Below are 16097 nucleotides of genomic sequence, written 5' to 3' on the forward strand. Positions count from 1 at the left end.
GAGCAGCGTTTCTGTGTGGGAGAGTAACTTCCTTTGGCGTGGACTTTGTAACTTTGCAGACCTTTTACATGCACAAAAAACGATTCATGACACACTACAGGAAAAGGGAAAAAGCACAAAAGCTGACTAGGTCCTCTCTGAATTACTCATGTGCACGTGCTCCCAGCACGTGCACATGAGGTGACTCATACAGACAATGTAACAGAAAAACGAATAGCATGATAGTACCTGCAGGTTGCGGTGCTATTGAGAGGAAATTGCATCAGCGTTTCTTGTGTACATCACTGTTTCTGAACTTTTTCAGTCAGCCCAAAGCTAATCTTACATTCACAATATTTTACATTGTTTTAGTGTTTAAACAACAACTATTTACACTGGATAGGGTCATTTCTCCCCACTTACCAGAGATGGGGACACTGTGACCTGAAACTTGGACTTGGACTTGCAAAAAATGACTTGTGAGGGTTTGAGAGGCTAGAGGGATGTGTTCAATTACAGTAGATTATAAACTGTCGTTAGTAGGGGACCCAGGCCAGTGTAGTTATACAATTCGGTTATTGAAAAAGGTTATGGTTACTTTACTTTAAAAGAAAGTTTTCATTGTTTATTTTGTATTCGTATTGCATTGCAACAGCCTGTTTAAAGTGATCATATATACCAAACTTATCAATGGTGGCATGCTAATAGATAAAGGAGTGATGATGCCGTGATCTAAGCAGATGCAGCAGATGATACAACGATCATTACAACCATAAGAGATTTGAGACTTGACTGATCTCTTCCACCAAAAGTACAAAATGGAAAATAAAAAAAAATAAAACATACAAAATGCTGAAACAGCTATTCACCAATCACGGTAACTGGATGTTGTGTCAGTGTGACAACTCTGATATGTGCTTTCACCACAACAAAGCTACATAAAACTTGCACAGGACGCGTGTTTTCTCCATTTAGGGACTGGTTCGACTCTTTCAAACAGTAAAAAGTCTTTGATGCATGTGACCTGCTTTCACAAGCCGGAACTTTGTTAGGGCGACCAAGGCCTTACTTTTTCCATTATAGGAAGTTGGGTTTACAGTACATCGATCAAGACGAAGCAGATGAAGAAAAGGAAATACTCGTTCACTTTGTATTTTGAGTCCATCAAGAAGGAGCTTTTTTACAAACATTTTAGAATTGATTTCAACTTTGATGACTTGATTTTTAACTGGAAACATGCAAAATAGAAACTTGGCATGGACACTGATGTCTCTGTTTCTATCTGGTAAGTACAACATTTACATCTCATTATATGTTTTTTTAAAACAATACAAATTTTGAATTAATCCGTCTTTTTCAGGTGTTCTCTGCAATACATGGAAAGTGGATTATCACCAGCAACGTATCTGTGCAGTGAGCGGCTCGTCTGTTGTCATTCCTTGTTCATTTTACTATCCTGACGACCACATAGTGGAGAAATGCATGTGGGCTCATGTAAAGTCTCATCATCATTTCAAGGCCTGTTTCATTTCTGACAGGAAGTTAAACACAAGATTTCGGTGTATCGGTGACAGACAACACAATTGTTCTTTAAAAATACACAAAGTGGAGCGTAAAGATGCAGGAAAATATGTCTTCAGGTTTACAACTAACTCCAAAGAGGGCAAATGGACTGGTAGAGATGGCCCAATATTAAAGGTTGCTGGTAAGTTTTCTTTTTCATAATATAGTTGTGAAACTTCAATCTGTAAAGTTTGAAAGTGAAGCAGTACTTCTCCGCTCTTCTAGATTCGAATGTTTCCGTGACAAACCCAAATGGAAACAGAGCAACGAAGGAAGGCGACTCTGTAAATCTGACCTGCTCTAGAGGCTGTGATGGCGGTGATCTTTCATCTGCTTTCACCTGGTTTAAGAATGGAGAACCTATAAATGAAGGATCTGGACTTTATTTAAGCAACGTGTCCTCCACAAACTCTGGAAACTACACTTGTTCTCTGAAAACACACACAGGAACAACTTCAGGAGTCATAAATATTGATGTCGAATGTGAGTATTGGAAGATCAACACTTTAGATAATGAGAATTAATTGTTGTTATAGTTATAGTAATAGTTGGCAAACTTGGAACTAGGAATCTTTTCCCTTTTGGGAAATATGTTTGTGTCCTTTGTATTTTAATTCAGTACTTTTACAGAATTGTTAAAGATCTATAAGTTAATAAAAACAGTTTTTATCACAGAATATTTGTTTGAATTTTTTAAACAAGAGTAATTATCACTGTAGATACTCCGTTAACTAACACAAAAGTTCGAATTAGACAAAAATTGTCTTTTTCTCTTTTTTTTTTTTACTGTAGGTAAACCATAAAAACTGGTATTTTGATGTTTTTTAATTATAGGACAAAGTCCGGGTAATGAGCTGCCAGTACATTTTTCTGTTATTTAACCTATTTATTTAACATTTGCGTTTTTTATACTGTAGGTGTATTATTAAATAACAGAAAGTGTCCTGTATTTTCACTATATGGATTAAATAATAGAAATGTCTTGTTTTTTACTGTTGGTACACCATTAAATAATATATATATATATATATTTACGATAAATACACCATTGAATAATAGAAAATATTCTGTTTTTTTAATGATAGATACCCAATTAAATAATAGAAAAATGTTCTGTTTTTTACTAGATATTCATCATTAAATTTTAGAAAATAATCAGTTTTTTTAACTATAGATACACCGTCAAATTATAGAAAATGTTCAGTTTTTTTACTGTAGGTACACCATTAAATTATAGAAAATATTTAGTTTTTTTAACTGTGGGCACACAGTTTCTGTTTTTTAATTATTGTACAAAGTCCGGGTAATGAGCTGCCAGTACTTTGTCTGTTATTTTACAGATTTTTTTGCTTAGCGTGTACCAGTTTGAGAGTTTGCCACATGATTCTGACAGTTAACAGTTTTCTTTCAGATGGCCCCAAGAACACATCAGTGTCTGTCAGACCATCGACGGAGGTAGAAGCCAACAGCAACGTCACCCTGATCTGCAGCAGCCATGCAAACCCCCCAGTGGAGAACTATACTTGGTTTAAAATACATGATGATGATGATATTATGGATGTTGGACACCAGCCTGTGTTCTTCCCTGGTGATAGTGGCCAGTATTTATGCAGCGCCACCAACAAACATGGAAGCCAAAACTCCTCTGTTGTGACTTTAACGATTAAATGTAAGTAATATTGTTGATATTGAAAAATAATGGTAATAATTGCACATCAGCCATGTGTCAGGATATGCATGAACAGATATTTATTTATTTATGTCAAAATGTCATTCACAGACTAAGAAAATGGACCCCAAACAGAACTTTGGGGTTAATTGAATTAATCACTTTTGTTAATTATGTTGTCTATTAAAACAGCTCTAACACTCTACCTTTATTTCACAGCATATTGGGCAACATTTACCAGAGATGTACTCATCATTGCTGCTGTTGCTGTTGCTGTGCTTCTGATTGTGATCACGGTTATCGGCTTCAGAAGGTAAGCTGTATTTAAAGCCTGGTTCAGATATGTACCCCTCCGGTGGCGGACAGGTGCTTTAAGTAGTAATATTAAATATGTGTTTACAAGTAAAAGTCCTGCATTCAAGTTGTACCAAAGTAAAATTATTTAAGTATTATCAGAAAAACATTATTTAAAGTATCAAAAGTAAAAAATACACATTATGCAGAATGGACCCTGTCAGGGTATTAGACTATTATACATTATTGATTTGAACTTCAGATAGATTTAAAGGTCCCATATTGTAAAAAGTGAGATTTTTATGTCTTTTTTATAATAAAGCAAATTTAAGTGCTATATAAATACTGTGAAATCGAAACGCTCAATCCATGGAGAAATACACACAGCCCATATTTAGAAACTGAAACAAGCCGTCAGGAATTTTGTAATTTTGTGATGTCACAAATATACAATATTTAGACCATTTCACAGTTTTAAACGTAAACATACTAAATGTGTTGCAGTTTATTTCCTGTTGCAGTGTATGTGAATGAAATCAGCTGACAGGAAGTAAACATGGACCCAAGCTGTTGCCTAGCAACATAATTCTGTTGAGATGAGCTAAAACGGAGCATTTCAGACAGAGGGTAAATACAGGCACATTATATTAGACAGTATGAGGAAAAATAAAGTTTTTTTTTCTACATTAAAGCATGTAAATATGTTCTAGTAGAAACACAAAATACAAGTGTGAACCTTAAAATGAGCATGATATGGGACCTTTAAGTATAAGTAACTTTTAAATGTTGTAGCTGGTCGAGATGGAGGAGGAGCTAATTACTTATCATACTGTTTGGTAGTTTAATCAGTGGTAAGGCATCATATTCATAAAGGTATCATATACTTTGTACAGTACGTTAAGTGTTAAAGGCCCTGCACACCTGTACTGTAGTCCAACCACACAGGTGTTTTCACTTATGTTGCCTAATTAGTGCAGCATTGCTCCACCTAATGTACACCTGCCTAGAGGTCCAATCAGCCATAGTCATTGAAAACTGCTGTGTGGGTGTGCAGAGCCTTTAATCTGCAAAGCAATTAGTAGCCTAACAGTGTCTGTGAAATGCATACAGTATAGTGGAGGCTATAATATTGCCCCCTGAAATGTAGTGAAGTATTTGCTCTCTGCTCCTCACTCCCTCTTGCCAAATATCGCGCAAGCATGCTGCTCATACCGTAAATGTTCTTGTTACTGTATGTCTGAATAAAGCTGTGAGTAACATTAACATAAACATCACCTATGGCTGACTGAAAAAAAGCCCATCACTTTAACAGATGGGTGAAGCCATCAATGTCATAAATATAAACATATGCATGCAAATACAGATGTTGATATTAAATGAAGTAAGTAATTGCCCCTCAGATTAACTGAAGTCTCGTCAGCAAAAGACGCCGTGGATCGAAAGCATCTCCTGGCTTTCGTTAAACATGGCCTGATGTGACAGAATTTATGACCACAAATAAGATCCTTGCAACGTGTTATTCATTGCTCAGGCGTCTGCTGTTATATATAATGTTATGTCTTATGTTGTGATTCTGTTTATCTGTTTCAGACTCCACAAAAAAAGAACGTGGACATCAAACAGCGACAGTGAGGAGGACATACAGGTGACCTTTCGTGTCCTACATCCTAGACAGTACACTCTAGTCTATATTACAATTAGAGCTGTTGGTTTCACAGATTATCTGCAACTGAAGCAGGTGAAAGACAAGTCAAACCCACATCCTACTGTAAGTCTAGCTGACAGATCCCATGATGGGCGTCAGATGCAAGAACGCAGAGGTTGTTGTTGTTGTTGTTGTTGTTGTTGTTGTTGTGTGGGTGAAACAGGAGCTCATAATAGAAACATAAAGGCAGATTTTTATGTGAGAGGAGGACATTGTTCTACACTAACTGAACTATATTTCTTTATGCTTGTATGCAGAATACAGACTACGTCAACTGGCTCGCCTGTGACAATAACCAATCACAAGAGAGGAATCAGCCTGAGGGAGGAGGAGAAGAGGTCGTCTACACATCTGTATACTTCAACAACAACAACAGAAAGTCAAACATGTGAGATGTTTTTTCACTTTATTTCATCATTTTTTTGCATTTGGAGGCACTTTGAATGTACTGATGGACTGTCTCGCCTGCAGGGAGCAGCAGATGGACTCCCACAGTGATGATGACGTTAATGCATTTGTGACTTATATCACAGTGCGTGCAGGTACAACTCAGGAAATACTTACAAATGTAATGAATGATTATTTGCATAAAACAGCTAAACATTTTTGTTCTTTTTTTTCCAGGAACCAACCGTTGAACCCTTCATATATTGAGCCGCCCTGATTTGACAACACACACAGCGTTTTGCAGTAATAAGTGTGACACAGTGTTTTGAGGGTATTTTTTGGTTGATTTTAACAGATCTGTAAAATGTACAAATGCATTGCAGTAAAGATACATATTATAATCCAAACAAGAAAACATAAAAATATCAAAAGCAACACATTTGAACACATCTTCCTCAATAACTCAAAAGAAAAGATATCATAAAGAGTCATCAACCAAAACAGAGTTTTTGTTTTTTTTGCATATTTTGTGCATATTTGGCGTCTCCATGAAGGTACAAATTAACGAAAAGCTTTAAGAGATATTAAGAAATTGGCTTTTGGAACATTTAAAATGAAGTCAGCCATCAGCCTGTGCTCTCTGTGTGGCTTGGCATCAGAAAGTAATCTAATGGGAAATTAAAGATGCTGTTCAGGGAACTGGTTCGTGAATCATTTCTCTACTGTTGCAATTATTTTGTTGGCTGTGCGGGTATTTATTCATAAGTTGAGTGTGGCATTTAATTGTTCTCCTCTTCTCACAGAAGGATGAAGTCTGCTGGCAACCAAAATTAATGTCAAATGATCAAACCTTAAAAAAACATAATTGTGTGTTTTAATGTTATTGTATTTCTTTCCTCTGGGGCATGGATGTGCACACACTATCTGGTGCTGCGTGTTTTACAAATCACATAAACTCCTAATTTGTGCTTTTGGCACTGTGGAAATGAATTTACTTTTGGTTGTCTTTAATTCCTGAGCATCTCAAGAGTTGTCTAAAATCATGTTCCCAACTGTAAACCTGTGCTACGGGATCGCCATCAGAAGGTAAGCTGTATTTCATCACTATATCACTATTATATCTCACATACAACGATCGTGTGATGAGGTTCAAACGTCTGTTTATGTGTTTCAGACTCAAGAAAAAAGGACCAGAGCACCAGAGACTGACAGTGAGGAGGACATACAGGTGATTATAGACTATTTCAAAGTTATTATGGTTCTAATGTGTTCTCATTTTGTACGTGAACTAGAGCAGTGCGTTACAGGTTAAGCTCTGAGGTTGTCTGCAAACAGGTTAAGCAGGTTATTAGAGGCAAGTTGAACCCACATCCTGAGGTTGTTTTTGTTGCGTAGGTAGAAGGTCACGCAATAGTTTACAGTAGAAACATAAAGGGAGAACTGAATGTTAGAGCAGGATATTGTTCTACACTAATTAGTCATTTGTTATTCAGAACACAGACTACGTCAACCGGCCTGTTTGTGACAAAAGCTATAGAGAGGAGCAGCACTAAAACACATCTATGCAGCTGTTGACTTTTACCCAGAGAGGAAGTCAAAGGTGAAATATTTATTTACTGTTACAGATGTTTCAAATCATAATTTATGTTGCATTAGAGGCACATGTCATCAACTGGATCACCTGCAGGAAGCAGCAGATGGACTCCCACACTGATGACTAAGGTGTGATTTACAGCATTTTTTTCCGTCTTTCATTTTCAGGGACCGACTGCTGAACCCTTCACATATTGAAACTTGAATTTGACAACGAGCACATGCCGTTTTGCACGAACAGGAAACGAAATGTGCCAAAATATCACAGACTTTTACAAAAACACATTTTCTCCTATCAACACTAAGTCTTGTTGATCAAACTGAAGGAAGGTCACCGTCACAAGAGTCAACTGGATGTTCAGTGAAGGTTTGCAGTCGAAGATTAAGATCAACACTGAAGGCAAATAACCTGTTTAACCTTAAGAGACCCACTTAGACCCATTTTTGTCTTTTTTAGGCGGGTACAGGGGGTCTTTAGGGGGAAATAGCAGGTCAACAGTAGATGTCACATAGAAGTGGTGTACATAATCTGAAAGCTGAGAACCTGAAGATTATAATTTGAGATGCAGCTCAGTCAGAGTAGTTGTTCCAGTCATAAATCAGGCTCTGAACATAATGATAGAAGTATATGATAGTGTTTGCAATTTTTGGATTGATACCATTTGTTACACAGATTTGGTGCTAAATTTAAACATTTATTACCACCTGAGAATTGATCAAAATGATCAATAATCCCTCCAAAATACCACGTTAAGACATCAAAACCTTGAGGAACACCATAGAAAAAGCCATGCTGTGATTTGGGATCAAAATCTTTTAACATTTTGAGATTTCTGCAAGAATTGCATTTTTTGGGAATTAGATAGCAAGCATTTCTGTTCTGGAAACTGCTCAGAAACCCCCTTATTATTAATCTACCTTGGAAAGCCTTCCATCCTCTGAATGATCTAGGTCTCTAGTTTGTGGCTGTGAAGTTTCATGAGGCTGTGATTATCCTAGAGGTCACCAGAGGTCGTTTTATACAGTGAGGTCAAGTTTAAAAAAAGAAATATTCCCGCGGGTCTCAGAGGGTCAATGACTCATGCATTACCTTGTTTCACATTCACTTTTAGTTCAGTTTTCCCCTGAAAAATGTCTTTTTACTGTTTCGCTGTACAATATTTAAGTTTTTATCTCATTTGTTTATTATATGTACATCTCACATAAATGTCTGTATTTAATTTATTTCACATATTTCCATCTGTTGACGGCCTGTTGAACCTGTGGCAATTCCTGTATATAATATATTTTAGTAAGCTACTCCTTAGAGCCTCAGGAACTAAAGACACAGATTGCAAATTAACTGTCAAAACCACAAAACAAGAGCATCTATAATTTGTAAAACACAGAGCGCCAGAAAGCAACTTAAGTAGGGAAGTACAATAACATGCATTAAAAATATAAATCTTACCTTGTGTTTTTTTTTTTCTCTTTGATGAAACCTTTAGATATGTTTAAACAGTTAACACCCTCCATACAGCTTCTCTTACTCTTATTTCAATATTCCAATACCTAGTTTGGATCTGACAGCCTGAATGTAACACACTCCTGACCCTGGTAGAGCAGTCCGAGTTACCATGGTAACGCAGCAGTACAAAATGAACCCTGAAACACTCAAGATAGGTGTTTCAGCAAGATGACTTAGGTGACTAATTGTTTTTTAGAGCACCGCTTCCACTTGTGAATTCCCTTAGTGGGTGCAGATGTCTGGTTGAAATAATAATAAAAAACTTGAATAGTCCCTGCACTCTATGGCACATTTTTACCCAAAACTTCCACATTATTCTGCCCTCTGCTGACACTTTAAGAGAATAGCATCCTCAAACAGATAAAAAAAATACAGTCTATGTGACCAACACACAACCTTCCTCAATAGAGAAGTGGGAGTCATGTGAGAGCTGTAGAGAGGCACAGCTCATAACAGTATGAAAGGTCATCCCACATCACAGGAAGCTCTGTGTGTAACAATAAACATCTGCAGCATGTTCTCCTTTACTGAGAATTTACAGCAACAGGAGAGTGTGGATCTCCTTTCTCACAGAAAACAACACAGCACACAGTAACATACTGTTTTAATGTGACAATAACACAAATTCAATTTAACGCCATTGATTTCTTTGAGGCAACTTGCAAATTTTAGGTTGCAAACTTATACTTATGCTTATTATTATTATGCTTATTATTATTATGCTTATTATTATTATTTATTATTATTGTTATTATTATTGTTATTATTATTGTTATTATTATTAATAATAATAAAATATGTTTTTATTTTATTTTAAAAAATGAAGTGAAAACTTGCTGTGTGTGTATATATATATATATATACACACACAAGCAAATTTTCACTTCATTTTTTAAAAATAAAATAAAAACATATTTTATTATTATTAATAATAATAACAATAATAATAAATACAAAAAAAATATATATACATAATTATTGATTAGTGTCAAAGAAGATGTTATTAAAACAGTAATGAGAGTCCCAATTATGAGTTAGTACTTCCCACAAATGTGCATGAAAACTATATATATATATACACACAAGCAAGTTTTCACTTATTTAAAAAAATAAAAAAATAAATAATATTTTAATAATAATAATAATAATAATAATGATAATAAAAATAATAAATTAAGATGAATAATATATATATATATATATTATATATATATAATTATTGATTAGTGTCAAAGAAGATGTTATTAAAACAGTAATGAGAGTCCCAATTATTAGTTAGTTCTTCTCCACACATGTGCATGAAAACCCCCCAGACACTCCAGTAATACACCAACATGAGTCACTTAGAAAGTTAACTTTATTTAGTTAGTTGACGCCCATTTCTCCCAAAACGAAACTTTACAGCAGATACAGGAAATGAAAATGACAGCAGCAGCAGCAGCAGCAGCAAGTCTGTGATGTGACTCTGTTGGTGTTGAGCCAGTGTGCATCAGTAGGTCCAGCAGCAGCAGCAGCAGCAGGATGGATGACTTCTGAGCTTCACCTTCTGCTGCTAAACCCAACAAAAGGTCAGCACGACTCAGGTGAGCTCAGGTACTATGTTTGTTTACTGCTGTGCAGAAGCTGGAGGTGATAACAGACTGTGACAAATTAGCAATAAACTAATCCTATTAATCTGGAGTAGCTGTCATGGTGCACTTCTGAGTAAGTATGGGTTTAAATATGATGTCATTTGGTTAACACCTGGCTTTACACCTGCACATTTATAGTCTGGAAACTGAGCTAACACACCAAGCTAGTTAGCTAACTGGTGCGCAGCTCAATAGTCTGTCTGTTAGTAAGATAGTTAGCGAACTAAATGTAGTTAGTGCTTATTTAGTGAGCTGTTAATACATGTTTTAGTAATACTGTCATAGTAATGGTAGTACTACTGTGTGTTTGTGTAGTTAGTATTCTCAGTTTTGCTGTTGTCGAAGACGTTAGAGCATGATGGGTAATGTAGCATGTGACGACACAGGAAGAGAGTTTACGATGCTAACATGTGATTGGCTGAACTGTGGAGCCAAAGATCTTTTCTTTAAAAAGAGGTCTCACTCGGTGCTTGAAAAACGTGGTCCAACCTTGTAGTTTGTAAATATGTAAATACCCTGCGCACTAAACAAATAATACATTATCCTTCTTTAATAATGTAGTTTTTTATAAGTGTTATAAGATTTAGTTTGGAGCACAAATACACAGTGATTTTGTATAATTAAGTACAAGTCTATCTCCTGCAATTTTCTTTGCATTTTTCCTGCATATCAATTTATTACCACAGTAATGATTTGCTGACATGAAAATTACTTTTTCATATAAAATAAGTAAATATTTTATTGATAGGCAAGTTTATTTTTTCTACTTAGATTTTTTCTTCTTTTAACTAGTTTTAATCAGTGTTATGTAGAGCCTCAGGATAGTGTGATATTTTTGAGAAACTTGGTGTATTCTAGTATGCAGTGAGACCTCTCTGTTTTTGCCATCTTTGGCTGAAGTGAGTTTGTTATTGGATGCTGGTTAGCAGGACTGAAGGTGGGCGTGCCCTGCAGAGGTTCGACTGTCACAGCTGCACAGTTATTTCCCATTTCCATCCCTTAACGAAATGTTTCCAGGTCAGTGTGTTGAGTAAGACTGCTCAAAGTCCATGTCAATAGAAGGAACAACATTATTGCAGGCGCTTGTTTTTGCACAGCTGTGAAACCCACTGACTCATCATGAGGCCTCATGTAGCAGAATAGAAAGTGAAAGGAATCTGTTACAGGGTGGGACCTCAACAAGGCAGTTCAACTTCTTTCTTTCTTTCTTTGCAGAGATCACTGAAGTCTGAAGATGAAGTGCCCACGTTGTAGCCATTATATTGCGGAAAAGTCAGCTAAGTTCTGCAGTGAGTGTGGCCAGAAGCTATCTGTCCAACCTGCAAACACACAGGGTGAGTAGATTCATTTAGAAATGTTTTTTAATATTATACTGTATATTTACCTGCAGGATTTGATTAATAAGGTCCAAACAACATCCAGAATATACTTGTAGGACATATGAGGTACATTAACATTGATTAACAGTATGCCATAGAGGGCTGTATTTTATTTTGTATTTATTTGTTTATTTTTTTATATTAATTAATTTTGTTAATATAATTTTTATGAGGGACTATCCTATCAATGCCTTAAAATTAGCACAATCTTAGGTTTATACATGAAACATAATTAAATGTAATTTTCTTCCTAAATGATAAATGCAACATGTAAAGTAAGTAAGAATGATGAAAAGTGGATTCTACTGTTGAAAACCTTTTATTCTGTACATTGTCATGACATTAACCTACATTACATCACTTGTATAGCACTTATAAAAGCAAACATTAGAAAGTGCTTGACATAAAAAAATAATTCAATAAGTGGCAGTTAAGTGTTATTATTGTTATTCTCTTACCTCAAGATGGCAGCATCTCTGCATTATCTGTCCACACATTTGCAGACAGCAGGACAGGTTGGGATTAAATAAATGGCATGTTCACATACTTAGTCATTAATGTGACCTACTTTACAAAAAGCAAGTAAAAATAGTAATATAGTATTTAATAGTAAGTAAAAAAAACAAAACAGCAGTAAAAATGCAAACTTGAATCATGTGACATGATGATTAAGCTTGCGTGTTCTGTTTGTAACTGATAACGAATACTGTAGTAAAACCAAAAGTAAAAATGTGATCTGGATTCGTCTGGAATGCAAATTAGCCTTCGGCAATACACTACAGTACTGTTGATAATCTCCAGAGCATACAGCGCTTTGTAGTCATCATTCATTTTAATAGTCACAGTGTTTTTCACACGTCTTTGGATGCAGTCTGATTTTTGATTTGTATTTATCTTGTAACTTGTCTCTTAAACTTGTCACTGCCTCGTAAGTTTGTCTTTAATTGCTCTTTATCATTCTTGTATAGTTTCTATTCTTATACTAGTTGTATATTCCTTTTTATTTTATTTTTTTTCCTCCTAATTTTTATTTTTACTTCTCTATTAATTTGAAATTATTATACCTTTGTGCTGCTGTAACACCTGAATTTCCCTTTACGATCTTTAATCCAGACACAGGAGATGAGCCCAAACCCTTGGTAGCAGACTCGGAAAGTACCGTTGAGAAATTTGTGTTTCAAAACAACGACCCACCTGTGGACAGCCAAGAGTCCAACAGATCCCCCAAACGGCCGAATGATGAGTCCATCACCAACCCAAAGAAAAAGGTGAGTGTAACTGTCACTGTGTTGCCTCACTTTACAATTCTTCACGTGAGTCAGATTAAGACTTTACACAAAAAGAATATGATCTGTTATGGGCAGTTACTTTCGGTCTACAGCGATTAAGGTAACTTTAAACTTAACTTAAGTTTGCAAAAAGTTATTCTACAAGGCCGAAGAGTTAAATCAGAATGCCATCATCCCTTTCTATTACTTCCTATAAATAGTTATCTCAAGGTTTGTTCTACCTTTAGTTAACATTATTAAGGAATGATTAGCCAATCTGATTACGTCCTGTCCAGTGAATTCACTTTACAATCGCTACAAAGCGCCCCTTAGGAAAACAAATCGCTACTCTATGATGTTAAATGTGCTGCTAAACTGGCTGCCTTCTGAGTGCCATCAGAAAACAAACACTAAACATCCCAGGAGCACTGTGTTTCACAAAAACCACACCAGAAAGTGTACAGAGCGTCCTAAGTTGATAATATTGGGGACAAAATGCTAAGAGGAATGAACTCTGGTCTTTATTTTCAAACCAACAAAGTTTTACTATTCGCTGAAGTGCTTATTTTAAAATGGTTTACACTTGTCTGTTTTATTTTCACATGGCTGGTTAGCCTATACATTCATTGAATGCAGTAAAGTAACGTGCGATGTATTAGAATGTTTTTATTATTATTTACAGTATTTCAGTATGCACGGGGCCACTCAAGGTGCCAGTGTGCATCTCTGCCCATGTACTCTCTTAATCTGAATGAATCTGAACATGTTCTGGGAGATTCAGTAGAGTCAAGCGGACTACGACTCCAGTTGAAAGCTTTTCATTGAAAACAAAAGTCAAAAAGACATGCTTTAAGTTAACAATTCTCATAATGATATGCTAATTATTATTGTGTGCTCGCATCATTTGTAATGGCGCTTAGAAGTAGTTTAGTTTAGAAATCTAAACTGTTTTTCTGTCATAATACTAAAAGTAAAAAAACGTTGACTCCATTTAGACTGTGGCGTTGTTTCACGTCAGCAGTAAAACTGATCTTCTTCCTTCTGGTCTTCATAGAAAAAAAACAGGAAGAGGAAAAAAAAGAAGAAAGATGGCAGCTTGGCATCAGACATGTCCCAAGTCACGCTGGGAGACGACCAGGGGAAGAGGATGCAGAGCGGAAGAGACTCCTCCGACAGTGAAAGCTCAGAAAATGTAATGGATGAAACACCAGACCCACTCCAAGATGGGCCCTCTTCACCTCCTCAGAACCAGCCCGCTTCCTTAGCGGCTAACGTCCCTGCTGCACCACCTGAAGACACACAAGTCGCTCAGAGTGAAGCGGCTGCTGCCACAGTGGAGGCAGGGACTGCGAAGCAGCCTGAAGAAGCTCCAAGTAACCCCGATGAAGGAGAGAGCAATGCACCGAAATCAACTCAGGATCAAACACTGAAGACGGCACCGGCTGACTCTGCGACTCCCATCTCAGAGGACAACAAGAGTGCGACTTCTCAGTCAAGTCCAGGCAAAGAGACGAAAGCCACTAACCCTAAAGATCAAAAGACTGAAAAGAAAAACTCAAAGAACAAGAAAGAAACAGCCGCCACTAAACAACCTCCAATGGACCAGAATGCCAACGGGGAGCAAAATGCAAAGCAGACCGGACAAAGCAAACAGAAGGGAAAGAGTCAGCCGGACCAGAAACCGAAGCCGGCTGCGGCAGCCGAACAGAAGATGGTTTTTGGTCCTCAAACACCATCAAAGGTAATGCTGACTAAAATGTATGAAAAGCTTTATTGACACACAGAGGCCTGTATTTTTTTCTCATAGTGGAAAAAGTAAATGAGTTTGTTTTCATGAATTTAAGGTGCATATTTAAAGGGCTTCTATGGTTTTTATATCAGCCCTTCTTAAAGCTTTTTCCCGCGTGACCTGACACAGGTTTCTGCATGATGATGCTACTACATGTACAGTATATACAGTACCTTAGATGGCGGTCGGCACGCTCCCTGTTTGGAGAAGCAGAGAGGAGTACCGGCATGGAAGCTAAGCAATATACTGCTGTGTGGATGCCGCGTTAGTTTGGATCTGAAAGTAACACAACACAAACTAACTAACCGATAGATGCAGCGGTAGACCAGCAACTCCCGTGTTCTGTGAGGTAAAATAATTTTTTTTGTGAATGGAGTCTGGTTTGTAGCTTTGAAGACAACGATATGGCTTCAGTTCACTGTCGGAAAGGGATGTCTAACGGCGAGGTAAAGCGGTGAAAATATTCTAAATATAGCTTATATTGATTTTTTTTTTTTAGGTAGCTAAAATGTTTTTTTGCATCTCCCCTCCACAGCTGCTTTACCTCGCCGTCAGACAGCCCTTTCTGACAGAGAACTGAAGCGTTACATCGCTCTCTTCTAAGCCACCAGACTACATTCACAAAAGCAGTAATTTTATGATGCAGTACACAGGACTATACATACAACCCCTCTTCACAAAATCCAAACTAATCCTTTCAGTTATTTCTAAAGTTAGCACAGCTAACTTAGCAGCTACTGCTAGCGTTCACATTATTCATAACTTAGCTTACTTTGGTAACCTGCTTTTTGCAAAGGTGTGTGGGCGTTTCCATTTGAAAAAAACAGAACAGAACGCAGATGAACCGGCTCTTTAACATGCACGTTTGATGCTACTTGTACAGGCTGACAGCAAAGGCTCCAGCGTGGACCCGAAGAGGCCAGTAGAGCACATGACGGTTCAGCAGTCTGCCAGCGAGCAGGACTCGACCGCAGCACAAACCTCAGACGCTGAAAAGGGAAGTAAAGATGGCAGTAAGGAGTCCAGCACCGCGCCTGGCCCGCCACCCAAAAGGTGATGAAGCTCTCTCAGATGGTTATACACATTCGCTGCCAGTTTTATGCATGTGCGTTATTTTAGCTCTTTCTGAAATGATTTGTTTCTGCTTTCTAGACTGACGAGGAACAACAACATTTCTACACGCAACAGACTCACAGTTTACTTCCATGCAGTTCTCTCAAAGGATTTCAAATTTGATCCAAACGAAGATCGTATCTTCATCAGGGCTGGGCCCCCCCTTGGCAAATGGGGGGAAAATATAGTTGAGCTGTTTTTGACCAAGTATGTATCCTTG

General features: G+C 37.0%; 2 protein-coding genes across 8 annotated transcripts in view; both read left to right on the forward strand.

The window, feature by feature from the left end:
• The first annotated feature begins 779 nt into the window (after positions 1-779).
• LOC141781093 (B-cell receptor CD22-like) lies at positions 780-8607 on the forward strand. 2 transcript variants are annotated; one of them, XM_074656615.1, is made up of 11 exons: positions 780-1264; positions 1340-1684; positions 1768-2025; positions 2954-3211; positions 3431-3524; positions 5096-5150; positions 5468-5598; positions 5682-5752; positions 5835-6825; positions 7091-7197; positions 7359-8607. In XM_074656615.1, the coding sequence occupies exons 1-9, from the start codon at positions 1216-1218 to the stop codon at positions 5846-5848; spliced, it is 1275 nt and encodes a 424-aa protein (XP_074512716.1). In that variant the 5' UTR covers positions 780-1215; the 3' UTR covers positions 5849-6825; positions 7091-7197; positions 7359-8607. The 2 variants fall into 2 exon arrangements, with proteins under 2 accessions (XP_074512716.1, XP_074512717.1); XM_074656616.1 differs by lacking the exon at positions 1340-1684 and having other exon boundaries at positions 781-1264.
• A 1488-nt stretch (positions 8608-10095) lies between these two features.
• LOC141781099 (E3 ubiquitin-protein ligase rnf213-alpha-like) overlaps positions 10096-16097 on the forward strand; it is a 36678-nt gene continuing 30676 nt past the window's right edge. For 2 of the 6 annotated variants that reach the window (XM_074656621.1, XM_074656626.1), the window contains exons 1-6: positions 10096-10280; positions 11544-11662; positions 12821-12975; positions 14030-14716; positions 15648-15817; positions 15917-16084. In XM_074656621.1, the coding sequence (XP_074512722.1) occupies positions 11563-11662; positions 12821-12975; positions 14030-14716; positions 15648-15817; positions 15917-16084 (1280 nt within the window). In that variant the 5' untranslated portion in view covers positions 10096-10280; positions 11544-11562. Of the gene's footprint in view, positions 10402-11259; positions 11346-11543; positions 11663-12820; positions 12976-14029; positions 14717-15647; positions 15818-15916; positions 16085-16097 lie in introns of those variants that run through there. The other 4 variants (XM_074656622.1, XM_074656623.1, XM_074656624.1 and 1 more) reach the window with 4 other exon arrangements.

This window comes from Sebastes fasciatus, chromosome 13 (assembly GCF_043250625.1).
Source record: "Sebastes fasciatus isolate fSebFas1 chromosome 13, fSebFas1.pri, whole genome shotgun sequence".
In the NCBI taxonomy this organism is placed as follows: Eukaryota; Metazoa; Chordata; class Actinopteri; order Perciformes; family Sebastidae; genus Sebastes; species Sebastes fasciatus.

Coding starts and splice junctions, on each gene's coding strand:
- LOC141781093 (XM_074656615.1), top strand. CDS start 1,216: ATGCAAAATAGAAACTTGGCATGGACACTGATGTCTCTGTTTCTATCT. Junction 1,685..1,767: donor CCCAATATTAAAGGTTGCTG/GTAAGTTTTCTT, acceptor CCGCTCTTCTAG/ATTCGAATGTTTCCGTGACA. Junction 3,525..5,095: donor ACGGTTATCGGCTTCAGAAG/GTAAGCTGTATT, acceptor TATCTGTTTCAG/ACTCCACAAAAAAAGAACGT.